General features: G+C 37.8%; 1 protein-coding gene across 1 annotated transcript; it reads left to right on the forward strand.

Annotated features, from left to right (window-relative positions):
• The first annotated feature begins 333 nt into the window (after nt 1-333).
• LOC135212004 (uncharacterized) lies at nt 334-24052 on the forward strand. The gene is made up of 5 exons (XM_064245281.1): nt 334-618; nt 913-2047; nt 2173-2314; nt 5953-5971; nt 23855-24052. The coding sequence occupies exons 1-5, from the start codon at nt 334-336 to the stop codon at nt 24050-24052; spliced, it is 1779 nt and encodes a 592-aa protein (XP_064101351.1).
• The last annotated feature ends 997 nt before the right edge of the window (nt 24053-25049 follow it).

Here is a 25049-nt window from a genome sequence, read left to right on the forward strand (position 1 = left end):
ACATAGGGCACACCACTTTGCGGTCGAAGAACTGTACAACTTAAATTTGGAACATGGAATGTACAAACACTACTAGATGAAAATGAAAACAAACCCGAACGCAGAACTGCCTTTGTTGCTAGGGAGCTCCATAAACTTAATTTAGATATAGTGGCACTTTCTGAGACTCGTATTGCCGGTGAGGGACAACTGTGTGATGAACGTGGTGGCTACACATTCTTCTGGAAGGGACACGAACCTGGAACACCAAGACTGCATGGTGTAGGTTTTGCTGTAAAAAATTGCATGCTTTTCAGTTTAACAGATTACCCAAGTGGCATAAATGAACGCCTAATGACACTCAGACTAAATCTTGAGGGATATAAACATGCCACAGTGATCAGTGCTTACCCTCCAACCTTCCTTGCAGAGGATCAAACAAAAGAATTATTTTATGCCGCTTTAGACACAGTTCTCACAGCTATCCCAAATGAAGACAAAGTTATCCTTTTAGGTGACTTTAATGCTAGAGTACGAGGAGACAGTGACATCTGGAGAGGTTCCATTGGAAAAGAGGGTGTTGGCAAAATTAATGCAAATGGAACACTCCTACTCTCAAAGTGTGTAGAACATGATCTGGTAGTAACTAATACTCTTTTTAGGCAGAAAAGTAAGCTTAAAACCACCTGGCAACATCCAAGATCTAAACATTGGCATCTCTTAGATTACATTATAGTAAGATCTCGTGATCGAAAGGATGTATTGCTTACAAGATCAGTGACAGGATCTGAACACTGCTGGACTGACCACTGCCTGGTATACTCTTGTATTAGGATGAAGATCTTGACTAAAAAGAGAAACTAGTATGCACTAAAGCGATTGAAGTTTAACGTTGATTCACTTAAGAACGACTCAAATAAGCTTGAACTTCAGCGGTGTCTCGCTAATAAACTAGAACAGGAATATCCACCCAATAATGTTGATCACTGGAGAAAATTTAAGGATTCTGTAATCAGCGCATGTAAAGAATCAGTTGGTCTGAAGAAATGCAAACATCAAGATTGGTTTGATCAAAATGATGCAGCTATTCAAGATCTTATTCAAAAGGCCAGAAAATATCTGTTTGAACATCTGAATGACCCAAAGTCTGATACAAAGAAGAAAATACACCACACAGCAAAAGCCCAGATGCAAAATGCCACAAGGGAAATGAAAAATAAGTGGTTGACAGACAAAGCAAATGAGCTCCAATCCTTCTTTGACAGAAATGACATGAGAAGCCTTTTTAGCGGAATGAAAGCTATATTTGGGCCAAATTCCCAAGGGCTAGCACCCTTACATAGTCAAGATGGCACTCGACTCCTTAAAAACAATAATGAAATCCTGTCTCGTTGGAAAGAACATTTTAAAGAACTGCTTAATAGAGACCCTATGATAGACGAGGATGTAGTACAACAACTCCCTCGTCTCCCATTGGATATGACACTTGCAGTGGTACCAACTCTAGAGGAAGTGGAGTTGGCTATCTTCTCTATGAACAACAAAGCTGCAGGACCCAACAACATTCCTGCTGAACTATATAAATATGGGGGACCAACCTTACATAGTCAACTTCACCAACTAATTGAAAAAATCTGGATGCATGAGGAAATTCCAAATGACCTCATAGATGGAATTATCAACACAATGTATAAGAAAAAAGGGTACCGATCAGTTTGTGGAAATGACAGAGGAATTACCCTCCTGTCAGTAGCTGGAAAGGTCTTAGCAAGAATTCTTACAATAAGACTAACACTTCTAGCTGAGAAGATCCTACCTAAGTCTCAGTGTGGTTTCAGACCTGCTCATGGTACAGCTGACATGGTTTTCTCGTCGAGGCAACTGCAAGAAAGATGTCGAGAACAACAAAAACCCCTTTACATGGGATTCACTGACCTGACTAAAGCTTTTGACAGTGTCAATCATGAGCTGCTCTGGGAGATACTATCTAGATATGGACGCCCACCAAAATTCATAAAGATCCTGAGGCTACTACATGATAATATGTCGGTGACTGTAATGGCTAATGGTAGCCTTACTGAACCTTTCAAAGTTAAATCAGGTGTAAAACAGGGTTGTGTCACTGCTCCTACCTTGTTTTCCATATTTATATAACTGTTGTTTTGCACCTCATTCAAGATTAATTGCCTCCAGGTATCTCCATCAATTACAGAACAGATGGAGGAATATTCAATCTCAACCGGCTAAAGGCAAGAACTGAAGTCAATGTTACTGCTATTGTTGGGCTTCAGTATGCAGACAACAACGCTGTCTGTGCCCAAACTGAAAATGATCTGTAAATTATACTGAATGCATTTGCAAATGCTTACTCTCGTCTTGGACTTTCCATCAACATCAGAAAAATCCAAGTATTATATCAGCCACCCCAAACTGAAGCCATAAGAGTTGCACCTACTATAGATATTAATGGAGAAGCTCTAGAAACTGTAGACCGCCTCCCATACCTGGGCAGTCATCTAGCTTCAAATGCCAATAGAGATGATGAAGTTCAATATCGCCTAAGATGCGCTAACTCAGCTTTTGGAAAACTATGCAAGGCAATTTTTGATGATCATGACTTGCGTGTTAACACCAAAATAAAGGTATATTAGGCAATAGTCTTACCTACCCCTCTTTATGGTTCCGAAATCTGGACAACTTACTGACGCCATGTTAAAGCCCTTGAGAAATTCCATCAGCGGTCCTTGCGGAACATCTTGAGAATAACTTGGAAAGACCACCGCACAAATGCAAGTGTTCTTGAAGAGGCCGACTGCCTCAGTATTGAGGCCGTTATAATAAAAAGCCAGTTGAGATGGGCAGGGCATGTTGCCAGAATGGCAGACAGCCGCCTTCCTAAGCAGCTCTTTTACTCAGATCTAAGTGACGGGACTCAAAATGTCGGCAAACCAAGGAAGAGATTCAAAGACAGCTTAAAAGACAACTTAAAACTATGTGACATTAACTATAAAATATGGAAGACCGATGCAGTGGAGCGATCTGCTTGGAGAATTAAAGTGAAAGATGGAATTAAAAATTATGAAGACAACAGAAAGCAGCATCTGGAGAACCGTAGAGCTGCAAGACAAGCTCGTCAGGTCCATCCACAGCCTCCACTCCCACATAACAACACATGCCCCAATTGTGACAAAGTATGTGGCTCGAGAATTTGTCTCATTAGCCACATAAGAACCCAAGAGTAACGACATCCCAGAGCATTCATACTCGAATCGAGTGATTACCATGATGATGATGATATATATATATATATATATATATATATATATATATATATATATATATATATATATATATATATATATATATATAAACGTATAAACACACACACACACACACACACACACACACATATATATATATATATATATATATATATATATATATATATATATATATATATGTCTATAGGTTTTTTATGACATTTTTATTTTATAAGATATAATTTTTCAAAGCTCACCAAAAGTAATGGTTTTTTTATCAGTGGACGTCTTAGGATTTATTACGCTAACCAGGACAAGAAGCCTCGGTGTTTCACAGCGTGAGCTGATTAATAAATTATTAGAGCAGATGATACTCAAGTACACATTTTTATCTCTTTCCATGTAGGTGAATAAGAGCAGGGATAAGGTAATCCCGCTCCGAGGGAGATATTAAAGCTTAGATTAACAGAAATAATCACAAGGTAATCGTCTTAATTAAAAGAAATAGTCACAAAGTAATCGTCTTAATTGCGCCGTGTGCCATGGAAGAGACGCGCGGTGTCAGGCAGCCTTTTATTTTCATTTTCTTTTTGTAGCAGTTGAAGAGAGAGAGAGAGATGCTTCCCTGAAATGGACTTGTGTCGTTAGTATGTTAAAGCGTCTATAAAAAAAAAAAAATAGTGGTACGAATCTCCGGGGGATTTTGCTTTTGAAGATTTACTATTTTTAAATCGTTAATAATTCTCGTCTGGCAGCAATCTCTGCAGCCTCCAGCAGGATTTACCTTTTCCTTGACAACGTGGTATTTTAATACCTCTTCTTTTCTCCGTAGGACTTGGCCCTAATCTCGTGCGTGAGAATAAGCGTTCTATCCTGTCTTGATAATGAACCCTCCCTATTATCAGTGGCGATCGGAGATGATGTTCAATTGATGCGGACGATGAAAACATCCTTTGTGAGAGGTGCATTTGCTCCGCATCACCTGGTGTAGGTGACGTTACTCTTATTTTGTGTGTGTTTATTCACACCTGATCTCCGTGCCTCGTCTCATATGCTAACAGAGCCGCCTTGTAAAGTGGTAATGAGATCTTGTTAAGCATTGCAATACCCATCCCACCCAGAATATCCGAGTACCCATCCGTCCCCCATCCATCTCCACCCCATTTGTCATGTAGTAGAGGCTGCATTGAAAGTTACCTCCAACCCCCTTCCTGCCAGCCCCCACCCCAACCCCCGTACTTCTGCCATCCCTTTATTTTTAGAGTAATGTATTTCAACGAAGTCAGGTATATGAGGCCTTTTGTTATGTGATAAAAAGGCACTAAGAATAATTCGCATCTTTGGAAGAGGTGAGGTCGCCTTCGTCTTGGAGATTATGCTGCTCAGATTTCTTTAATCTTCGGATATAATGGATGATGTCGTAAGATTTCATCTCTCGAGAGATGTCATGTGCCGGTGACATGCGTCATTAGCGCAGTGGGAATTCGGTCTTTGAAGTGAGATTAAATACATTAGACGGAGTCCTCTCTCTCTCTCTCTCTTTCTCTCTCTCTCTCTCTCTCTCGTTGCTTTTTTTTAAGTTTTCACGATGAAAATTGTGATTCAAGTTTTCATGATGAAAATTTTTAAGCGAAAACTTGATAAGTTGCCTTTAAAATTGTTCGTTTGTTCAGTTAATTATCGTCCCTTCAAAGGTGTATTGAAATTGATAACCCATTATCGACTTGTGCTATGAACAATTGCGTCTTCATTCTAAAAATTATCAAGTAATTTCCAGGCGTGGGAGTACCTGAGGTTCATAATTTTAAGAGAGTTTTAGCCCCGGAATAATCCTGGTTCCTGAATATTACCTTAAAGAGGGGAGCTAATCAAGAAGATTCCTTTCCCGAAGAGAGGAAAACAGATTCCACCCTCCTCGTTCATATTTGCATAGGACTCTCTTGCCGACGTGAAATTCTTCGTTGTAAGAAGGCATTGTTTAAGTTATATTAAGTTAAGCAGCTGATTCAGGTTGCCGAAAATAAAACTTTAACGTTGGAAATCATATCAAGTAAAGTTTTCATGCAAAGACTGTGTCAAGATTAAATGTTACTTATTCTGATTATTAACTAAAATGTTTGTTTCCTTTAAGAAAGCAATCATTATTTTTTTATCCAATGTTTTATAGAATTTTTTTCTTTACATAACTGTCTTGTTTTAGTTATGAAGTTAACTTGTTTATTTCATTCTTATATACCCTATTAATATTGCTGTTATTTTACGTGTGCCTTTTATTACGATTTTCATTCATCCTTACATTTATCCTAACTTTATATTTTCTCCTAGATATTTTTATATATAAGAATAATTACCATGTTCATGACTAAAAGATTATTTAGTATCATATCAGTGATGTAAATTCCAGAAGTAAAAGGGTAAGAGAGAAGTTTTCTTTAGAACTGTTAAGACTTTTACCTACCCTTCCAAGTTTAAAGCCTTTTGACTCTCCTAGCTAATTAGCAACTCCTGTGACTCACTCCTATGATAGATTTAAATAAATACCAAGTCCTGCAGATTATCCCGGTGAGTTTACCTGTATAGGGAAATCCATTATTTTAGTTCTAATGTGTTCAAGGAAATTTCAAATGTGGTTGGTCGGCGTGTGACGCAGCGACAAGATTGTTTACAGAATAATTTTCTGACATAATAATTGTCCTATTTCTTCTCATTTCAGGACTCTGCTGCCCAGAGTGGTGAGTACAAACGAAATAGATTTTGCAGCATGGTTTTTTAAGCTTACGGTTGTCCGTAGATAGAAAATCATTAATATGGCCTTCGCGTGAAGTATCACTGTCAGTTAACTTATGGTTGTTTCTGGCTCATTCTCTGATCGAGTATTCCGTCCATCTGAATGGCGAGGAATCTGTTGTCATTTTGGATAGGGAGCAAAGTTATCTGTTTATCTGTCAGCGGTTAATTGGGTATTCGTTAAACGTTATCGAATAGGAATCGAATCGTGTGACCGTCCTTTGAGGTTAGGAGGCTTTCTCCTTTAGCGAGTCTTTTTCGAGGATAGTGATAACGATATTATGGTTTAGGTTGGGAAGTATCATATTGCATGATAGGTGCATACATTCATCAGGACCTGATTTCATTCCTTGTAGCCTTTGATAATAATGAACAACATGTACTGTCTGTAATAATCAGACAAAGTATTAAATTGGGAAAAATGGTGACAATGTCTTATGTGATAGGTGAACTGTGATGAGTGATAACTAGCATTTATTCTGTTTACTTGAAAGTGCGAATGTTTTTGCATTTGATTCAAGAAAAAATTCTTATTACTTCGTAACATTTAGCTGCGAATACCACTTGCTGTCGAGTAACTTACAGAAAAGGAATTATAAAAGATAAATCACACAGCGCAATACCGTGGTTCGGAAGTCACGTAAAGCCGTTAGTCCCGTTGCTGAATAACCACTGGTTCCATGCAACGTAAAAGCACCATACAAACAAAACAAAGGAAAACAGAACGTATTATAATGTTTGAGTTAATGATTCCAAATAGCAGTCCGGAACCCAGTGGTAGGACAAATTAAGGTAGTAATTACAATATGCATTCGATTTAAGGATCAAATAAGAGTATCAACACAGCACATGATTATTTTGTTAACATGGGGTTTCTTAGCAACCTATATTGGTATAAGAGTAGCTGGAGTGTTTCCTTAAGTAGGTTTACTTAGGTAGGTTTACCTTTAACTTGGTGTCCTTTTCAGTCTCGGCCAATAGGACTTTTGCCTAAGTAACTCTCTGAAGCATGACCCAATTCCAGTAACACACACTCTCTCTCTCTCTCTCTCTCTCTCTCTGGAACTTGTTGGAGTTGTTGGCATCATCCCTGCAATCTTTATATGTTAGCTTAGCAATGGCGCGTTCTCCATTCTCAATCTCCAGCTTATTGTTTGCATCTCTTACATTTTGAGATGAAAGTCTAAACTACGATCCGTAACCGGCTTAGGATTCGAACCTTTTGAACTTGCAACAGAGTTGCACTAGTGAATGCGAATTATCCATCTACATGAATAGATAAGTCATTGCTATCTTAGTTCCAAACCAAAAGGCATAGGTTCGAATCCATGTCAGGGCAGATCCACACACACATATAATCCCTTTCAGGTGTAAGGTATTTACCAAAATGAAGTGTCTTCAATATCAAGAGGTACCTATTTGTGGGTTAATGTTTTAAAATAATTATTATATATTTCCCACTCAAACTTTTATATTCTTAGTATTAAACCACAAATAACGCACTAAATAGAATTCACTATCTTTGGGAAAAATGTCCTTCTAATTCAAATTTTATAAATGCAATGCATCGGTACTGGCACGGATTCGAATCTGTGTTTTTGGGGATTGATATGTTGATGACAGTAACATTATCCATTCAGCCATCGAGAGTTATAAAAACGGATTTCACTTCTCGTAAATTGGCAGTGTGCGACAAAAGCACTACACAATTATCAAGGTCGAGGTGGTTTGATGCCGACTCCAAAACAACGAATACCTGGGCGCGACAGGGATTTGTAGGTGGGAGGCGGCGTTAACTTATACCTCTCGTGATGGCCGTGTAGTTAGAGCACTTCACTGTACGTCCTAATTTCTTGGTTCCGAGGTTCGCGACCGTGAGCCGACGAAATTATTATCAACTAAAAAATTCCCTTTCGGTTGACATATATGAAAATATATTAATTCCGAGGTAGAGCGAATTAGATATTAAAGGACATTGTAGCCTAATTCACACACACTTATGTATTATATGTATGTATATATATATATATATATATATATATATATATATATATATATATATATATGTACGTATGTATATACACGTACAGTATATTCTCTTCTCTCCTCTCTCTCTCCTCTCTCTCTCTCTCTCTCTCTCTCTCTCTATTATAATATATATATATATATATATATATATATATATATATAATATATATATATATATATATGTATATATATATATAGGAGAGAGATAGAGAGAGAGCGCTCTGTAAAATTCATTTATCACTGCTGTATCATGCTTTGGCGCATCACTTGTTGGTTTTAAAATAAAGTATATTTTGACCCATGGAAGATCTGTTTTTTTGCGTGGTCCCTTGGGGTTCGAGGTAACACTGGGTCAGTAAATATAAAAACGGTCGGGAACAGTGTTCCTATAATTGCATTAGTGTCATTTCGAATATTTAACATAAAAAAAAATTATTGCCACCACTGCCACCTTAATTTCATTTGATCATTTTAACAATCATGATAATTTGTATTGTTTTCCCACTATTTTTACAGATTTCTTTGGACTGCAGATGATTTGATTTCTGTAAAATGTATTTAGTCCATGTTTTATATACTATCTTGGCACAGTGACCTTTTGCTGCTGATGGTGTTTTTATGACGCAGCTGTGGGATAAGCGAAAATGTAAAGAAAACTATTATAAAATACATTGACACTTATCGTGGGTACGAATTTATCTTTCTCATTTTGGTTCTGATTAACTACAAGTTTTGAAGGCTTGTTCATTCATTCAGTTTTTTGTCAGAATTATTTCTCCCTTGAAGTAATCCTTGCGAGCATTTTACCGAGAGTTCTATTGCGCCTAGAAATTGAAAAGTATTTATTATGTCTAATATATGGTCAACAATGGATTCCATTCACGTTTAGTCCGTAAGTTTCAACGGAGTACTTGAAGTGAAGGAACTATTCAGGATTTCCGGTTGCTTTGCAGGATTTCATTTGATATCTCGCGGGGAAATGGTATAACATCTTTCAAACGCACGAAGATTAAATTATATTATTTACCTTTTCTAAAACGTATGTGCACATAGCACGCACACATACGTACAAGCATACATACATACATACACACACACACACACACACACACACACACACACACACATATATATATATATATATATATATATATATATATATATATATATATTATATATATATATACCCACAATTATTATACAGAGAGAGAGAGAAGAGAGAGAGAGAGAGAGTGTGTGTGTGTGTGTGTGTAAGAATAAATTGATGTTAGTTTATTGCACAGATTTGCATATTTCTCTGTTGTGTATGCATACGTACAGTTGCGCACGTGCATACAATGAAACATGTATAAAAGCACAGCATTTCCGAGCTCTTATATTATGAGCACCGCGTCGATACTTATCAGAGGAGTTTAATAGTATATATAACCAGACTAATTACTTGTCGTGAATAGCACGGAACGAATTTCTGATCCAGTATACCTATATATTTTAGATTTTAATCACGGCGAGCGTTTTGTTGATGACGGCTTGGAAAACTCCATTAAGCTTCTCTTGCATGAATCATATAATATATGATTCATGCGAGAGGACTCTATATATTATAGAGTTCGACAGCCACTTTGACTGCTGTGTGCGTTTGTACGTAATGAGAATATCTGATGGCGTGGCTTTTAGGGTCTTATCTCTATTTTTTTCCACGTGGGTTGCCATGGCGACGATACACTCCTCTTGCATTGAAACGATGCTGCTTCTTCGGACGTCGACGAGCAGACCTGTCGGGAAAAAACGAACGCTTTGTGCACCTCCTTCACTTTGGCATTGGGTTCCCAACGTGGCTTTCCCGTAGGGGGCTAGTGCCTTCAGTGCACCTCACGGAGTGTACTGTAGGCATTACTTAAGGTTCTTTGCAGCGTCCCTTCGGCACGTAGAAGCAACCCCTTTCATTTTTTAAACTGTATCTCCGTTCATGATCCTTTTTTTTTTCATGTTACTTTCCTCCCTCTCCTAACAATTGTTTCATAGTGCAACTGCGAATTTTTTTTCCTGTTACACCTTAAAACCTTTTTACTCTCAATTTCCCTTTCATCGGTGAATGACCTCATATGCCCCATCACTTGGACTTGATTATATATATTCCCAGCGTAGATCAATTCTTCATATGAAGGCCAGTCTTTAGTTTCCGGCATATGTCACATTGTCACCCCTCGCATGAACAGAAATGCATTCCTTGAAAGATATTGGAGGCCGTGAGTTGAGCATTTTAGTTGCTGTTGACTGTTAAAAGCTTACGGGCATTCATTTTAAACCATTCTGCAAGGGTATGGCTTGTAAAACCAGACTTAAGGAAAATACTCGTTTGCGAAAATTGAAAAACCGGGTGATGTGATGAGCGCATGAGCACATCATCATACATATACTTCAGCCAAAAGGGGCGCGAACAACTAAGGAAAGGATGCATGAAGCTTTAGCAATAGCATCTGATGAGACTTCTTAACTGTAGTACTGGGTAGCTGGCATCATGACTCCCCTCATGTGGATGCTGGCGCTGTGCAAAGGAATTTGTATGGACAGAATTCGATGGCACTCTTGTTGATTGTGCCAGTTTCTTGAGGAAATCTATTTATCGAAAATAGGCAGACAAGATATCTCTCAAATAATGGCCCGAATCATGGTTACCATACGTGTGAAAACGGAAACCACTAACTCAGCGCTTAAAAAAAAAATACCCCTGGGATGTACGGACATCCAGAAGGTATACCAGAACTCAGTAATTATGTGAAAATATGAAGTCTGTGACTTTTATACCATAATCTATTTACGTATACGAAACTTTGCGAACAATAACTAGATTTTTGGCCACATAAGTTTTACCCATATGTTTTCTGTTCAGTGGTGATTCCTTGGGGCCATCAGATATTCTTAAGGATTTAGAATCAACTAGTCAGTATTACATATTAACGGCAAATGCGGGAGTGACGAGCTTATATCTAATATTTTTATATATTCATATACATAATTCATCCTTTTACTATATTAGTCAGTTCACTCAACCGATCCGGTTAAATGTGATTTGTAGTGTTCTCTTCATTAAACTCTAAATAGGTACATTTTTTAAGAGCATTTGAACTACGTTGCCTTTACCTTTTATATGATCTTGGCCTCGCAATCCTCGATTTTTCAGTTAATTAATTTATTGAACATGGTGAAAGATGCATTCATGTAACTCCATGCACAGGTGCAGTTTGATCATTTTTAACTAAGACGAAACTTGATGACCTTCACCTCTCCTTTCTTGATTTTGTAATTCAGTTCATATCGGTGAATGCTTCAATATACATCTTGGAGTGGAGAGCATTGCAACCATGCCAAAACGCTGAAATCCTGACGTCATATTTTTTTTCTTTCATATTTTTTGGTAACTCACAGTGGGACTTTTACGTCCTACAGATATCATTCTAGTTGGTAGCTAGTATCAGCTCCGTGTTTTGTCTGAACTAACATTCTGAGAGTTTGCAGAATACTGATCTGTAGAATATACCCGACAGAGTAGTGTATGCTCTCTTCAACAACATTAACTCTGGTGCCAGTGGCCCAAACAGACTGTGAAACAGACTCAATGTAGATCAAACGCTTACGATTCCAAATACGGTTGTGACTACCTGCTTTAAAGGTTGTTAGGTAATTCTACATTGTACTCGGGAAACTACTCTTGATTGTTTGGTTTAGGGTTGAGCATTTCATTGTATCTTTGTGGGCTGGATTAAATGGACCTCAAGGTAAGGTGAACTTAATTCTTGAAGATATATCTGTATTGTCCTCGTGAAAATAATATTGATTGTGTTGTTAGGGGTACAGAATTTCATCGTACGTGTTGGTCAGTATAGCTAAGTCGCGGAAGTGTACAGCTGTTTTGTACAGTCTTTGCGCTTAGTAGTGATCGTGAATTGGTTTGTATCAGTTTTAAGCAGTTAGTAATGGTAGAGCTTTTGTCGGGGGTTTGCTTTGATCTATTTGGATGACACTGGAGCTGCAAAATTTACACGAGTGAACCAAGACCGAATTCTGTTCATGACGTAACAATATATCTTTACGGCACACACAACGAATCAGTATGAATACGAGATTGAAAGCAATATATGAAAATCAAGACAACCTAATCCATAAATTTAACCGTGCACGAGTGAATATGTGTCAAAATGGACCATAGTATGACCGGAAAATGATAATTTGTTCGGAGTCCGTCGTTGTATAGGGCTAATTTACATAAATAAAATTAAGTCACCCTCGTTCGTCCTTATCTTGCTCTAGTGTGAGCTCACCCTAAGATGTAAGTTCATATATTATTATTATTATTATTATTATTATTATTATTATTATTATTATTATTATTATTATTCATAAGATGAAGCCAGTTCATATGCAACAAGCCCACAGAGGCCACTGACTTGCAATTCAAGCTTCCAAAGAATATGTGCTCATTAGGAAGAAGTAACAGGAGGTAAAGGGAAATACGGAAAAGAAGACATATCCCCTGTACTGAAAAGAAAAAAAAGAAATAATAAATAGATAAAAATGTATAAATATACAAAGTGAATAGTATTAGGATAGTAATGCATTGCATCTTCGCTTGAGTCTAATGGGCTACATTCTAATCAGTTTGAACAAGTAGAGACCTGATGTAATGCTAAGACACAAAACATTTATATATGAGCTAATAGATGAATCTTGGAGTGAGTCGTTGGGATGGATATTCGGTGGGAATCAACGCTGTCATCACTAATATTTTCAGCGCCTCCGTGGCGTGGTCGGTATGGTGTTGGCCTGCCACCTCTGTACCCGCGCCTTCGATTCTCAGGCATTCCACTGAGGGGGTTAGAGATGTGTATTTCTGGTGATTGAAGTTCACTCTCTACGTGGTTTGGAAGTCACATGAAGCCGTTGGTCCCGTTGCTGAATAACCACTGGTTCCATGCAGCGTAAAAACACCATACAAACGAAGAAACAAACAAAGTCACTTATATTTTCACATTTTTATTTCGAATAGAGGACCGCATTGTTCAAATTCCTATCACATGGTAACATAGTTTTTGGGAACTCTTTGGGAGGAGAAATTGCCCATCTGCTAAAAATGTTGGAAAACCCCCATCTTTCTTTCGAGGTTGCCTGGAATTTATTCAGTGTTCCTTGGACAGAACGCAGATTTGGCCAGAACAAAGCTAAGATTCCATTAAAGCTTAAAAAGGACAGCTCTGTTTCCATATTATCTCCAGTACAGCTGCGATTCCGTTTTTAGTAAATGTATGGTGGCTCCCATTGCATTACGACGCCCTCTTTATGAACAGCCCCGTATTGGGGTAGTGCTGTCAGTACACCTCACGCGGTGCGCTGTAAGCAGTAGTTAAGAATCATTGCAGTGTTCCTTCGGTCCCTAGATGCAACCCTTTTCATTGATTTTACTGTACCTCCATTCATATTCTCTGTCTTCCATTTTGCTTTACAAGCTCTCTTGACATTTGTTTCATAGTGCAACTGCTTTGAGGTTTTCCTCCTGTTACGCCTTTCAAACCTTTCTACTCCCAGTTTCCGTTTCAGCGCTGAATGACCTCATAGGTTTCAGCGCTCGGCCTTTGGCCTAAATACTATGTTCTATTCAATTCCTTTTTTTGAACAAGATGAATTATTATTAATCATCTATGCCTGTGATAGGGTTATCTGGATCTCAGGTGACAATAATTATAATGGGAATTAATTTATGTACATGAAATATGTATTATATTGTATTTCAAATAATGAGTCATTAAATACACAAAAATCAAGTAATACTGTGAATTACTCATTTGTGACTGTCATAGGCTATATCTGATATTAAGATGATTCTCCAATTATTCACAAGTTAAGAAAACATTATGAGCTTCGTGTTTTACTGGAGGTATTTTTCCGACAAATTAATCATTTTGATAATTAAAAGCGCATTGCGCTGGTACTTTCGATAATTATTTCGTTTCATACTAGTCTGCTAATAATATCATTTTCAGTCTACGACATTTTTAAACTGAAATGCAGGTTATTGGATCCCTCGGTGGTGAGTCACATCATCTACTGATCCTTCGGGCCAGCCCTAGGAGAGCTGTTCATCAGATCAGTGGTCTGGTTAAACTAAGATATACTCAAGTCACATTATTCATGAGCAAACCATGAAAAAATAGCACTTATGTTGTATTTTTAGGTTGGCTCCTTGTACCTGTATATTTGGAAAACTGTTACTAAGTGGATTTGATAAGGGAATATATAAATATTAGCTCATCTCTCTTTAAAAAAAAAAGGCCTGATAAACATAAAAAACTTTTATGTTGGGTTAAGAAATGTTCAGTGTAGCTTTGTGGAACATATTTTTATACATAGGACTGTAAATAAAACAGAGGTTTTGGTGAGCAGTAGGGAAGATAGAGGCAGAATAGTAATGCAAGAAATAAGAGGCCCCATTGTAAAACAGGTGAAAAAGTTTAAATACTTAGGATCTACTTTAAGACAAGAGGGAGGATGTGAGACTGAAGTTGACAGTAGGATAAAAGCTGCATGGGGAAAGTGAAGAGAGGTAGCTTGAGTACTATGTGATAAGAAAATGCCAATTAAGCTAAAAGTCAAGATCTATAACACAGTGATAAGACGAGTGTTAATGTATGGATCGGAAACATGGGCTCTAAGAGGAAAAGAGGAAATAACGCTTGAGAGAACAGAGATGAGAATGCCGAGGTGAATGATGAGAATATTGCTGCTTGAGAGATTGGAAAATGATGAAATAAGAAGGGTAGGCTTAGTAAAGATTACAGAGGTAATAAGAGAGCCACGACTGAGGTGTTATGATCATGTGTTGAGGATGGATGACGAGGAGGGAGTGAAGAGGGCTTGGAAGGCACCTGTTAGAGGAAGAAGATCGAGAGAGAGACAGAGAATTAGATGGCGAGATAAAGTGAAGCAAGATATAGAGAAAAGAGGTTTGGTGGAGGATGATCCCTTTGATAGAAGGCAGTGGAGAAGGCGCATCAGGCAACCTACTCGTTAATATAGCGATAACGGTGGGAAAGAATATGGTATATACAGTTTCACTTAGACGTTTGCTGTAAGGCTAACTGTATGATGAAATTATTCTTAGTGGTTGAATTCTTATGTTCAATTAATTTCTGCATACTTTGTGACTTTTCTTTGCTGTATTTTTTCTTTCTTTCATGGCTTTTCTAACTATAATAGGACTAAATGCTGCGAACTCTTTCTTTTTATAGACCTCTCTCTTGTAGATAGGCACTTGTAGGTTTTCAAGGGCTCTACAATCCCAACTGCCTTCTTTCTAATTTCCTTTAGACCCCAGCGTCACTTCCTTAGAGAAATCATCACGGCGGAACGTTCCAGGAACAAAAAACCATGGTGGCTTAGCTACAAAAACAATGCTCTCTCTCTCTCTCTCTCTCACTCTCTCTCTCTCTCTCTCTCTCTCTCTCGTGGTCACCCCTCTCGATCCATATAAGTCTGGTAAAAGGAAACTCTCTCTCTCTCTCTCTCTCTCTCTCTCTCTCTCTCTCTCTCTCTCTCTCTCATTTTTTTAGACTCCAATGTCCATAGAATAATTCATACGAAGGAAATATTCAAAGAACAAGAACCTATTCTCTCTCTCTCTCTCTCTCTCTCTCTCTCTCTCTCTCTCTCTCTCTCTCTCTCTCTCTCTCCATGAAAGCCTGGTAAAAGGAAAAGTCTGTCTCAGGGATCGTGATGAAGTGTAATTGACCGCTAATGCGGCGACCGTATGTAAAGCGATTGCGTCAATTGAGATTTATTGTCACCGCGATCTGTCTCTTCGAGGGTCCCATAGAAAGAGGAGGAGCGATGGAGGAAAAATGCTGAGGGGGTAAAAAAAAAAAAGAAACCTTCCTCGGAATTGCCCATCGGAGAATTTTCGGGTCTGTTTTTGTCCGTGAAGATCCTTTTTTATAGTAGCTATTTTTTCTGGGTATCTTTGTATGTGTGCGTGTTTTTTAATCTTATTTTTTTTTTTTTTTTTTTTTTTTACAATTTCCAAGACAATTTAGGTTGTATATATATATATTATATATAGAATATATATATATATATGTATATATATATATATATATATATATATTATGTATATATATATATATATAGATATATATCGAGCTACAAATATCCTTTAATATCTAATTCGCTCTACCTCGGAATTAATATATTTTCATATATGTTTAACCGAGGGGGATTTATTAAGCGATGATAGAATTGGCGGCCGCTTAATAAATTCCCCCTCGGTTAAACATATATGAAAATATATTAATTTCCGAGGTAGGGCGAATTAGATATTAAAGGACATTTGTAGCTCGATATATGTATATGAATCACGTTAATGTGATAGACTTACATATATATATATATATATATATATATATATATATATATATATATATATATATATATATAATCTGGTAGTAGATTATGCTGGCCCCACACAAGAATTGAATATTACTGAAAACTCACTGCATGCCAAGAGACCCCTGGGGTGAGGGAGTGAGTGCAGCTCTGGGGTCAAGCATTAACCAGGATCAGTTTAACCCTGAAACCTGTACGTCTTTGATAGTCTGCTCTTGCAATCAGTTCTTCCTTGTCATTGATTATTCATATTGGACTATTATAGTTAAAACTATAGGTTTACTTCACGACACAAAGTAATAGTGTTTTTACTGATTCTTTACTCTCTCTTAGACTTTGTATTATATTTTCACCCCATTCGTTTTTTACTCTTGTCTATAACGATGAAGTCAGTATGAATGTGAAACATTAATTGCAGTTACATAATACTTACGTAATATTTTGTCATTTACCAGCTTCCCATTTGAATTATTTCCTTCAATTTCTGTGGAATTTCAAATATATATTTTTCCTTGAACTCGAACGCTCAACAGATATATAGCTAATATAATATTTTTCCTTGAACTCGAACGCTCAACAGAAATATAGCTACAAATGTGCTCACAAAAATGTCTGCCATTCAGTGGGAGTTTTGATAGAAGTCTGAAAAAATTAAACAGAAAAAAAAATGAAATGGTGGGGAAATACACGTAACCAGAATTTTGATAATGATTAACATCGGTTTTCAAGAATGTAAAATATGTGCTGTATTATTTTGTATTTCATTTTTCTAATTCACCAGAACTACATTATTAAACGGGAGAAAATACGAATATGACCTCAGTTGGTAATATTTATTGATAAATGGGATAATCAATATTACAGTACAAAAATAAGGAGGGGGAATCAATAAAAGTGTGTGTTCTACTGAATATTAGAGCATATTTGAAAATCCTTATTGTTGAACATGATTCATATTCCATTCGTTCGCGGTGCGTGGTATTGCCTTACTATGTGATCATCGGCTTCCTTCAAAACCGTTATTTCCTTGCGCCAAGGTAATATAAATTGTCACTGTAGCACAACTATGCATGAGTTTTAACGTTCATGTTGTAGTTTCTCTTAATACACTACTAACTCGCATTTTATCATTTCTTGCAAATCAAATACCATTCACATATTACTATAGTAGTAGTTCGCAAAGATTTCAGTTCCTCCTGCAGAAAATAGGACGATGAATTACGCAGGTTTGGTGTAGGACATAAAAAGACAGCATAAGTTAAAATGATCACTTGTAAGCTTTTAACTGATTTAAGCAAGCAAGGGGCCAAGCTGATATCGTGAAATGACAGGAAAGCAATGAATCGTCAAGGTCATTATATAATTATATAAGGATACATATACAGCATAGGATATATTTAAAGAATCTTTACAATTCCAAACAGAGCGTAGTGAAACTATTGTCTTACACTTTCATGTTATACTCTCATTTTTATCATTCTAAGTAATAGAAAATAAAGACACAACTGTAATGTCTTGATACTCGCACAGTTATCAGCATCACCCCACAGTAGTTACAAAGTGAATTTAACAGCAAGAATGAGGGCAAAATATATGCGAAGAGATAAACTAAATCTAGATAAACAATTAATTAGGTTGTGTCTCAAATATTTAGGAAAGGGATACTCAGTAATGCTGAATTTGATTTGCCACTCAGACTGATGTCGTGGAGGTACGCATGATTATACATTATTCAAGTACCATCTCCATTGTTATATGGATATAAATCAATGTATGATAGTGAAACAGTCGACAAGGTTTTGTCGATTTTAGAATAAAACTTTAAGAACATGATGAATTAGAGAGCTAGATAGAGTGCGAAATGAGAGATGAGTTTGACATGACCTCATCACTGTGAGGAGAATATCATATGGTAGAGTTAGCAGGGTTCATGTAGACATCTTAGGAGTTGAAAGAGCTAGACCTACTTGGATGAGGACTATGAACAGGAGGCTGGAGGCTTGTGGAAAACAAAGAGCAGGGAAGACTGGAGTGGAAAACAAAGAAGAGTGAAGACTAGATTGGAAAACAAAGAAGAGGGAAGACTGGAGTGGAAAAAAAAGAAGAGGGAAGACTAGAGTGGAAAACAAAGAACTGGGAAGACTGGAGTGGAAAACAAAGAAGAGGGAAGACTACTAGAGTGGAAAACAAAGAACGGAAGACTAGAGTGGAAAACAAAGAATGAAAGACTAGAGTGGAAAACAAAGAACGGAAGACTAGAGTGGAAAACAAAGAATGAAAGACTAGAGTGGAAAACAAAGAACAGGGAAGACTAGAGTGGAAAACAAAGAACAGGGAAGATTTGAGTGGCAAAATTTCAGAGGCCCATTTTACCAAATGGTGTTAGGATTGATGAGGACGAACAGGAAAACTTAGCAGAGTAAATAGTGCGGCTGCACAGTTCCTAAGGTGTGTAGGTGAAGGTGTGGCGCCCAAGAGGAGCTAAAGGAGTCAAGAAGGCGTCTCTCAATTTTATTTTCTTATTTTAGGTATCATTTCCGCACTAACGATTATCAGCTGTTAAGACCTTGGTTACAGCTATGTCATGGTAATTGCTTTATAGCAAAGAAAGATAAAGGACGGGAAAATGCATCTTCAAGAAATTCTGCAGCAAGGAGGCATTCGTGCCCATGTTGGAGGCGCCTGTTCTCGCAGTTGTTCTGGAATCGTCTGTCGTGTTGTGGAGCGCAACACATGCCAGAGTGTCGTGAGAAACGCAGCAAAATATGATGCAATATTCCGGAGAGATTCTTCTAAATCGTTCCGGTAATCTCGGGAGTCTGTGACGTTCGCTGTAGGCCCCGCCCCCAGAATGCCGTATAAATACGACGGACGAAGTAGGAGAAGGCAGATCATCAGTTAGTCCCAGAGTAAGAGATCATCAATAAGAGCCACAGATCAGATTATCAGTAAGAGATCAGCAGCAAAGATCGTCAGAGAGACATAGGTAATAGAAGAAGAACGAAGCATCAGAGAGGAAAAGGCGCTTGTGAGTTTGATCGGGTTCTGGTCAAGTCGTCTTCAGGAATGGACGACCGAGTTATTTTGACGTTGAGCAAGACTTCAGAGAAGAAACATCCTGCTAGAGGTTTTGGGGAGTTCCTGCCCTTCAAGTATCAAGAGTAGACATTATTTTCTGCAATACGGAGGCAAGAAGGCGTCTACAATTAGAGTTTTCCTTTTGTGAAGCCATCGTTTCGAGTTGCAAAACTGGTCGGCAAGTACTCTCATTACCTCGCTGTTTCCCAGTTCATGCAGTGTAAGATTTTGCCTTTTTATGTAAATAGGAGACACCATTCTGCATTTATCGTTGTTAGTAAGCTTGTAAATAAACCTTTGTTATGTTAGTGTTTCTTTCTATATTCGTACCCCCAGTTTCAAACTGTTAGTGCTATCCTGGCAAGGTCGCCACAATGTTACGAACCGAGAGAGGTCCGGTTCAGGTTCAATATTGCAATAAACAAAAAACTCAACACCAACAGTTGAAACTGGGGGTACGAATATAGAAAGAAACACTAACATAACTAAGGTTTATTTACAAGCTTACTAACAAAGATAAATGCAGAATGGTGTCTCCTATTTACATAAAAAGACAAAATCTTACACTGCATGAACTGGGGGAACAGCGAGGTAATGAGAGTACTTGCCGACCAGTTTTGCAACTCGAAACGATGGCTTCACAAAAGGAAAACTCTAATTGTAGACGCCTTCTTGCTTCCGTATTGCAGAAAATAATGTCTACTCTTGATAACTGAAGGGCAGGAACTCCCCAAAACCTCTAGCATGACGTATCTTCTCTGAAGTCTTGCTCAACGTCAAAATATCTCGGTCGTCCACTCCTGAAGACGACTTGACCAGAATCCGATCAAACTCACGAGCGCCTTTTTCTCTCTGATGCTTTGTTCTTCTTCTATTATCTCTCTCTGACAATCTCTGCTGCTGATCTCTTACTGATAATCTGATCTGTGGCTCTTACTGATGATCTCTTACTCTGTGACTAACTGATGATCTGCCTTCTCCTACTTCGTCCGTTGTATTTATACGGCATTCTGGGGGCGGGACCTACGGCAAACGTCACAGACTCCCAAGATTACTGGAACAATTTAGAAGAATCTCGACGGAATATTGAATCATATTTCGCTGCGTTTCTCACGACACTTAGGCGCGTGTTGCGCTCCACAACACGCCCGACGATTCCAAAACAACTTAAAGAACAGGCGCCTTCAACACAGGCGCGAATGCCTCCTTGCTGCAGAATTTCTCGAAGATGTGTTTTCCCGTCCTTTATCTTTCTTTGCTATAAAGCAATTACCAATACAAGCTACCATGAGGTAAGCCTTGCTTTTATTGGGTCCTATTAGTGATCTGCTTAAAGTATGTATGCCTTGTCTTCATTCGGTCATATCAGTGATCTCCTGCTTAAGGTATGGTGGAACCAGGTCATGAGGCCTGACCTTGCTGCCTTGGAGCACATAATCTTGCAATGGAGACATACAGTGCCCATCCAGCAGATGAGTGTAACGTATCTGGGAGCATCCTTCAGACCAAGTGACTATCATGGTCTTGGATATCAATCCGTGGGTTGGTCGAATAGCTGGAAGGGGTGGGCCTATCAACTCTGGATTCTATCAAAGCACTTTATAACCTTCAAAGGATAAAAACTTTTCCTTTTAAGAACTTGTAAGAAACCTGAAGGAGCAATGATGACTGGCTTTTTGTCCTCTGCCCTCTGCTTTATTCAGGTTAAGGTCCTCTCTTACTCTTGAGCAAGGATTTGGCAATGAACTGGGGAAAGACTAGAATTACAACATAACGCAACAATATATATATATATATGTATATATATATATATATATATATATATATATATATATATATATATATATATATATGATTAGATGATAGATAGATAGATAGATAGATAGATAGATATAGATAGATAGATACGATAGATAGAGAAGATAGATAGATAGATAGAAGATAGTATAGATAGATGATAGAAAGCCAAAAGAGAGAACCGAAGAAAATTCAATTATTTTTTGCGAATTTTTATCAGAGTTTCAGGCACTTTTTCCGGACATATTTTTTTCTCATAATTGGATTGATTGCTTCAATGAACAGAATTCGTGGGAATAAATGCTGTCTGAAATCATATCAAGTAATTCGATCCCGGAAGATTCGAGGGTTTACTTTTCTGTTCATTACATTTTACGATCCTTGGTTTAAGCTAGATGCCTTCTGGTAAATATACGTTTGATTATTATTATTATTATTATTATTATTATTATTATTATTATTATTATATATTTTGTTTTGTTGTGGGGTTGCGGTTTATCACAGTTCTCCAATTCGACTGGGTGGTATTTATAGTGTGGGGTTCCGGGTTGCATCCTGCCTCCTTAGGAGTCCATCACTCTTCTTACTATGTGCGCCGTTTCTAGGATCACACTCTTCTGCATGAGTCCTGGAGCTACTTCAGCCTCTAGTTTTTCCAGATTCCTTTTCAGGGATCTTGGGGTCGTGCCTAGTGCTCCTATGATTACGGGTACAATTTCCACTGGCATATCCCATATCCTTCTTATTTCTATTTTCAGGCCTTGATACTTATCCATTTTTTTCCCTTTCTTTCTCTTCAACTTCAGTTATTATTATTATTATTATTATTATTATTATTATTATTATTATTATTATTATTATTATTATACTATAAAAAATGACGGTAATTACAGAGGGTCTAGGTAGCACTTCCAACCTCTGGGTACTTACACCCTGCCAGAAGGTAGGGCCATGTTCCCCTCCTTTTGCCAGTTATGAGAATTGATGGCCCCGGCTGGACGACAGCAAGTTTAAGTTTAGAGGTTATTACTCACAAACTATCGTTTTTAAACACAAAAGTTTTATGGGTACACATTGAGCTTTATATTGTAGAAGTACTAGTAACACGCACGCGCGCGCGGGACCTATAAATCGGCAGCATCCTGGGAATTGAATCCTGTTTTGTGAAACGGGAAATATATAACATCCAATCATATATAAAAAAGGTAAATGACAAAATAACACTGTAAAGGATATATACGACCTTCTCTCAGAAATATCCATCTGTTTGTCTCCGTAGTAGCAGAATGATTATCAGATGGTCTCAAAATTCCGACTTAATACTGGGGAACTCAACCTTTGGTGGAGTAATGGGTGAAGTTTTCTGTTATTGAATTTGTAACCCAATAGTGTTCACCGAATTGCAGCTCTTGGTTAAAGCACGCTGACTGTAACGACGTGCGCTTCGTACCCAGCTAGATAAATTTAATGCTTTTACCTAGATAGTGTTACGCTGACCTGACCTAGATAGAATTGCGCTGCGTATGATAAACTGAATTAGATTTATGTGGAACTAGGCGTTACACCTTTACTCCCTAAACCCCAGAAGTCATATCTACAGAAGTTTTCTTCAGACATCGTATACGCTGGGTGTTGAAATAATTAGCGTATACTAATCTTGGATCTTTTGAAGATAGTAACCCCCAACAAAGTTCGGTGGTCGTGATCTAGGACTTAACTTTTCTTGGGGCTTATTTTTTTATGATATTTGCAGTCTTTTGTTTATGTTTTTACGGTAAGCTCAAACTTGCTTGTACTAAAGGTGGATACATACCGTATTAAAACCCTTGGGGTCCCTATCCACGAAAGATCCCTAATCTTTGTAAACATCAGCGAGCTTTGGAAGAAGTGACGTCAAAAGCTTCATTACCGTTAGTTTTGTAGGCTATTTAAAGCTATGCTCTTATTTAACCTAGTGCATTTATTCAGTGTTGAATGGGCTGGGCAGGTGTAAGTTCTCTCCTTGATCTTGTTAAAATTTCTCGTTATCCAGATTACGAACTCATTTGTGGAGTTGGCATGTGTATGATTAACGGACCATCGTAGCCGGGATTCAGTTTTAAAGGTGAGTTAAAACATGCTAAGGTTATGAATTGCTTGATTAAATCTGTCCAAGAAAAGTAATTCCCAATGTTAAAAGTGGCACGTTTGATATGTTACATTATTTGGTTAGTCACTCTTATGATCTCTTTTAGAATCCATAATAGAAATTCTACATTAATTATCCCCCGTACAGTCATGTATTGGGCATATCAATGTTTTTTTATATATATATTTATGATCACAGTACAACTAAACAGCACACATATACAAATGGATTTTATTGTTTCTGTGTTCATAAGTATGCATTACTTTGGGTGCATGCGTATGTGTATACGCCTTAGGCATTCATGCCATGCATGTTGCGTATGCACCAGTATAAAGATAGCACACTTGGGTGGTCGCATTTCCAGGCAGAAAGAGCCGAAGAATTTTTGAAAGTCTCATCAGCGCCAATACTTTCATTCTCTGATGGATGGTCATCTGTCACAGAGCGGGGCGTTGTAATTACCCGGACCGGGGGTCTCATATCCGCCCATGCTAAGCCAAATACGCCCAACGTCTATATCATATCCCTTTCTGGGCCAGAGTTTCCTCTTACACATCTCTGACTCCTTCATCAGTATTCATCCGGCGAACTCACGGTAGCCCTGGAACTTCAAGAGGACTTTACTCTCCGGTAACTCGATCGGAAAGGTCCTGATTGATTTTTTGATTGAATCGACCAGCTTTGTTACGTTCATGGTGCTTGGAATAGCTTTTTAATAACATGTTATTCTTCCATTCGTTCGGTTTCCGAGTAATTTTGATATCTGTGTCGTTTGTGCATGAAACTTGTTTTTAATGATATTTTCTTCTTTCATTCGTCAGTTTTCAAGAAATTTGACTTCTATGTCGCTTACTTGCTTCCAGATCTGTCTGTGGCATTATTTAATGAAATCATACAAGTATAACCTTACGTGAGTTCTACTCATTATATCCGTTAAATTTGATTTTTTATGCTGAGATTCGTAACACAAGCAAGAACTTTTATATTTCCAATGCAAAAGAAGGATGTTAAATTATGGAAAACGCAGTCTAGAACTTCTTATCTTATCTTTGTGATTGTACCTTTTGCACACAGAGTGAGGCGAGAAGTTATAAGTAATTGTGGGAACAAAATTTCGGCTTCAGGATCACCTGGAATAATTATTTTCTAGCATAATAGTCCGAAGAGGAGGTTTTTAGTTTTTTGTAAAAGAAAACTATTGAGATAGCTATTTGTCTGTCCGTCCGCCCTCAGATCTTAAAAACTACTGAGGCTAGAAGGTTGCAAATTGCTATGTTGATCATCCATCCTCAAATCATCAACCACAGTAAATTGCAACCCTCTAGTTTCAGTAGTTTTTGTTTTGTTTAAGGTTAAGTTAGTCATGATCGCGTTTCGGGCACCGCTATAGGTGCCAGCAACACAGGCCACCAACGGTCCGTGGCTGAGAGTTTCATACAGCATTATAGGCTCTACAGAAAACTCGATTGCGCCGAAGCATTTTTCACTTGTTTGGTTCTTAACAATGCTGTCAGGTAGTTAAAACTTCAGCAAAGCGTTTCCTGCTTAACCATTTGTTC

This window comes from Macrobrachium nipponense, chromosome 19 (genome assembly GCF_015104395.2).
Source record: "Macrobrachium nipponense isolate FS-2020 chromosome 19, ASM1510439v2, whole genome shotgun sequence".
Classification (NCBI taxonomy): domain Eukaryota; kingdom Metazoa; phylum Arthropoda; class Malacostraca; order Decapoda; family Palaemonidae; genus Macrobrachium; species Macrobrachium nipponense.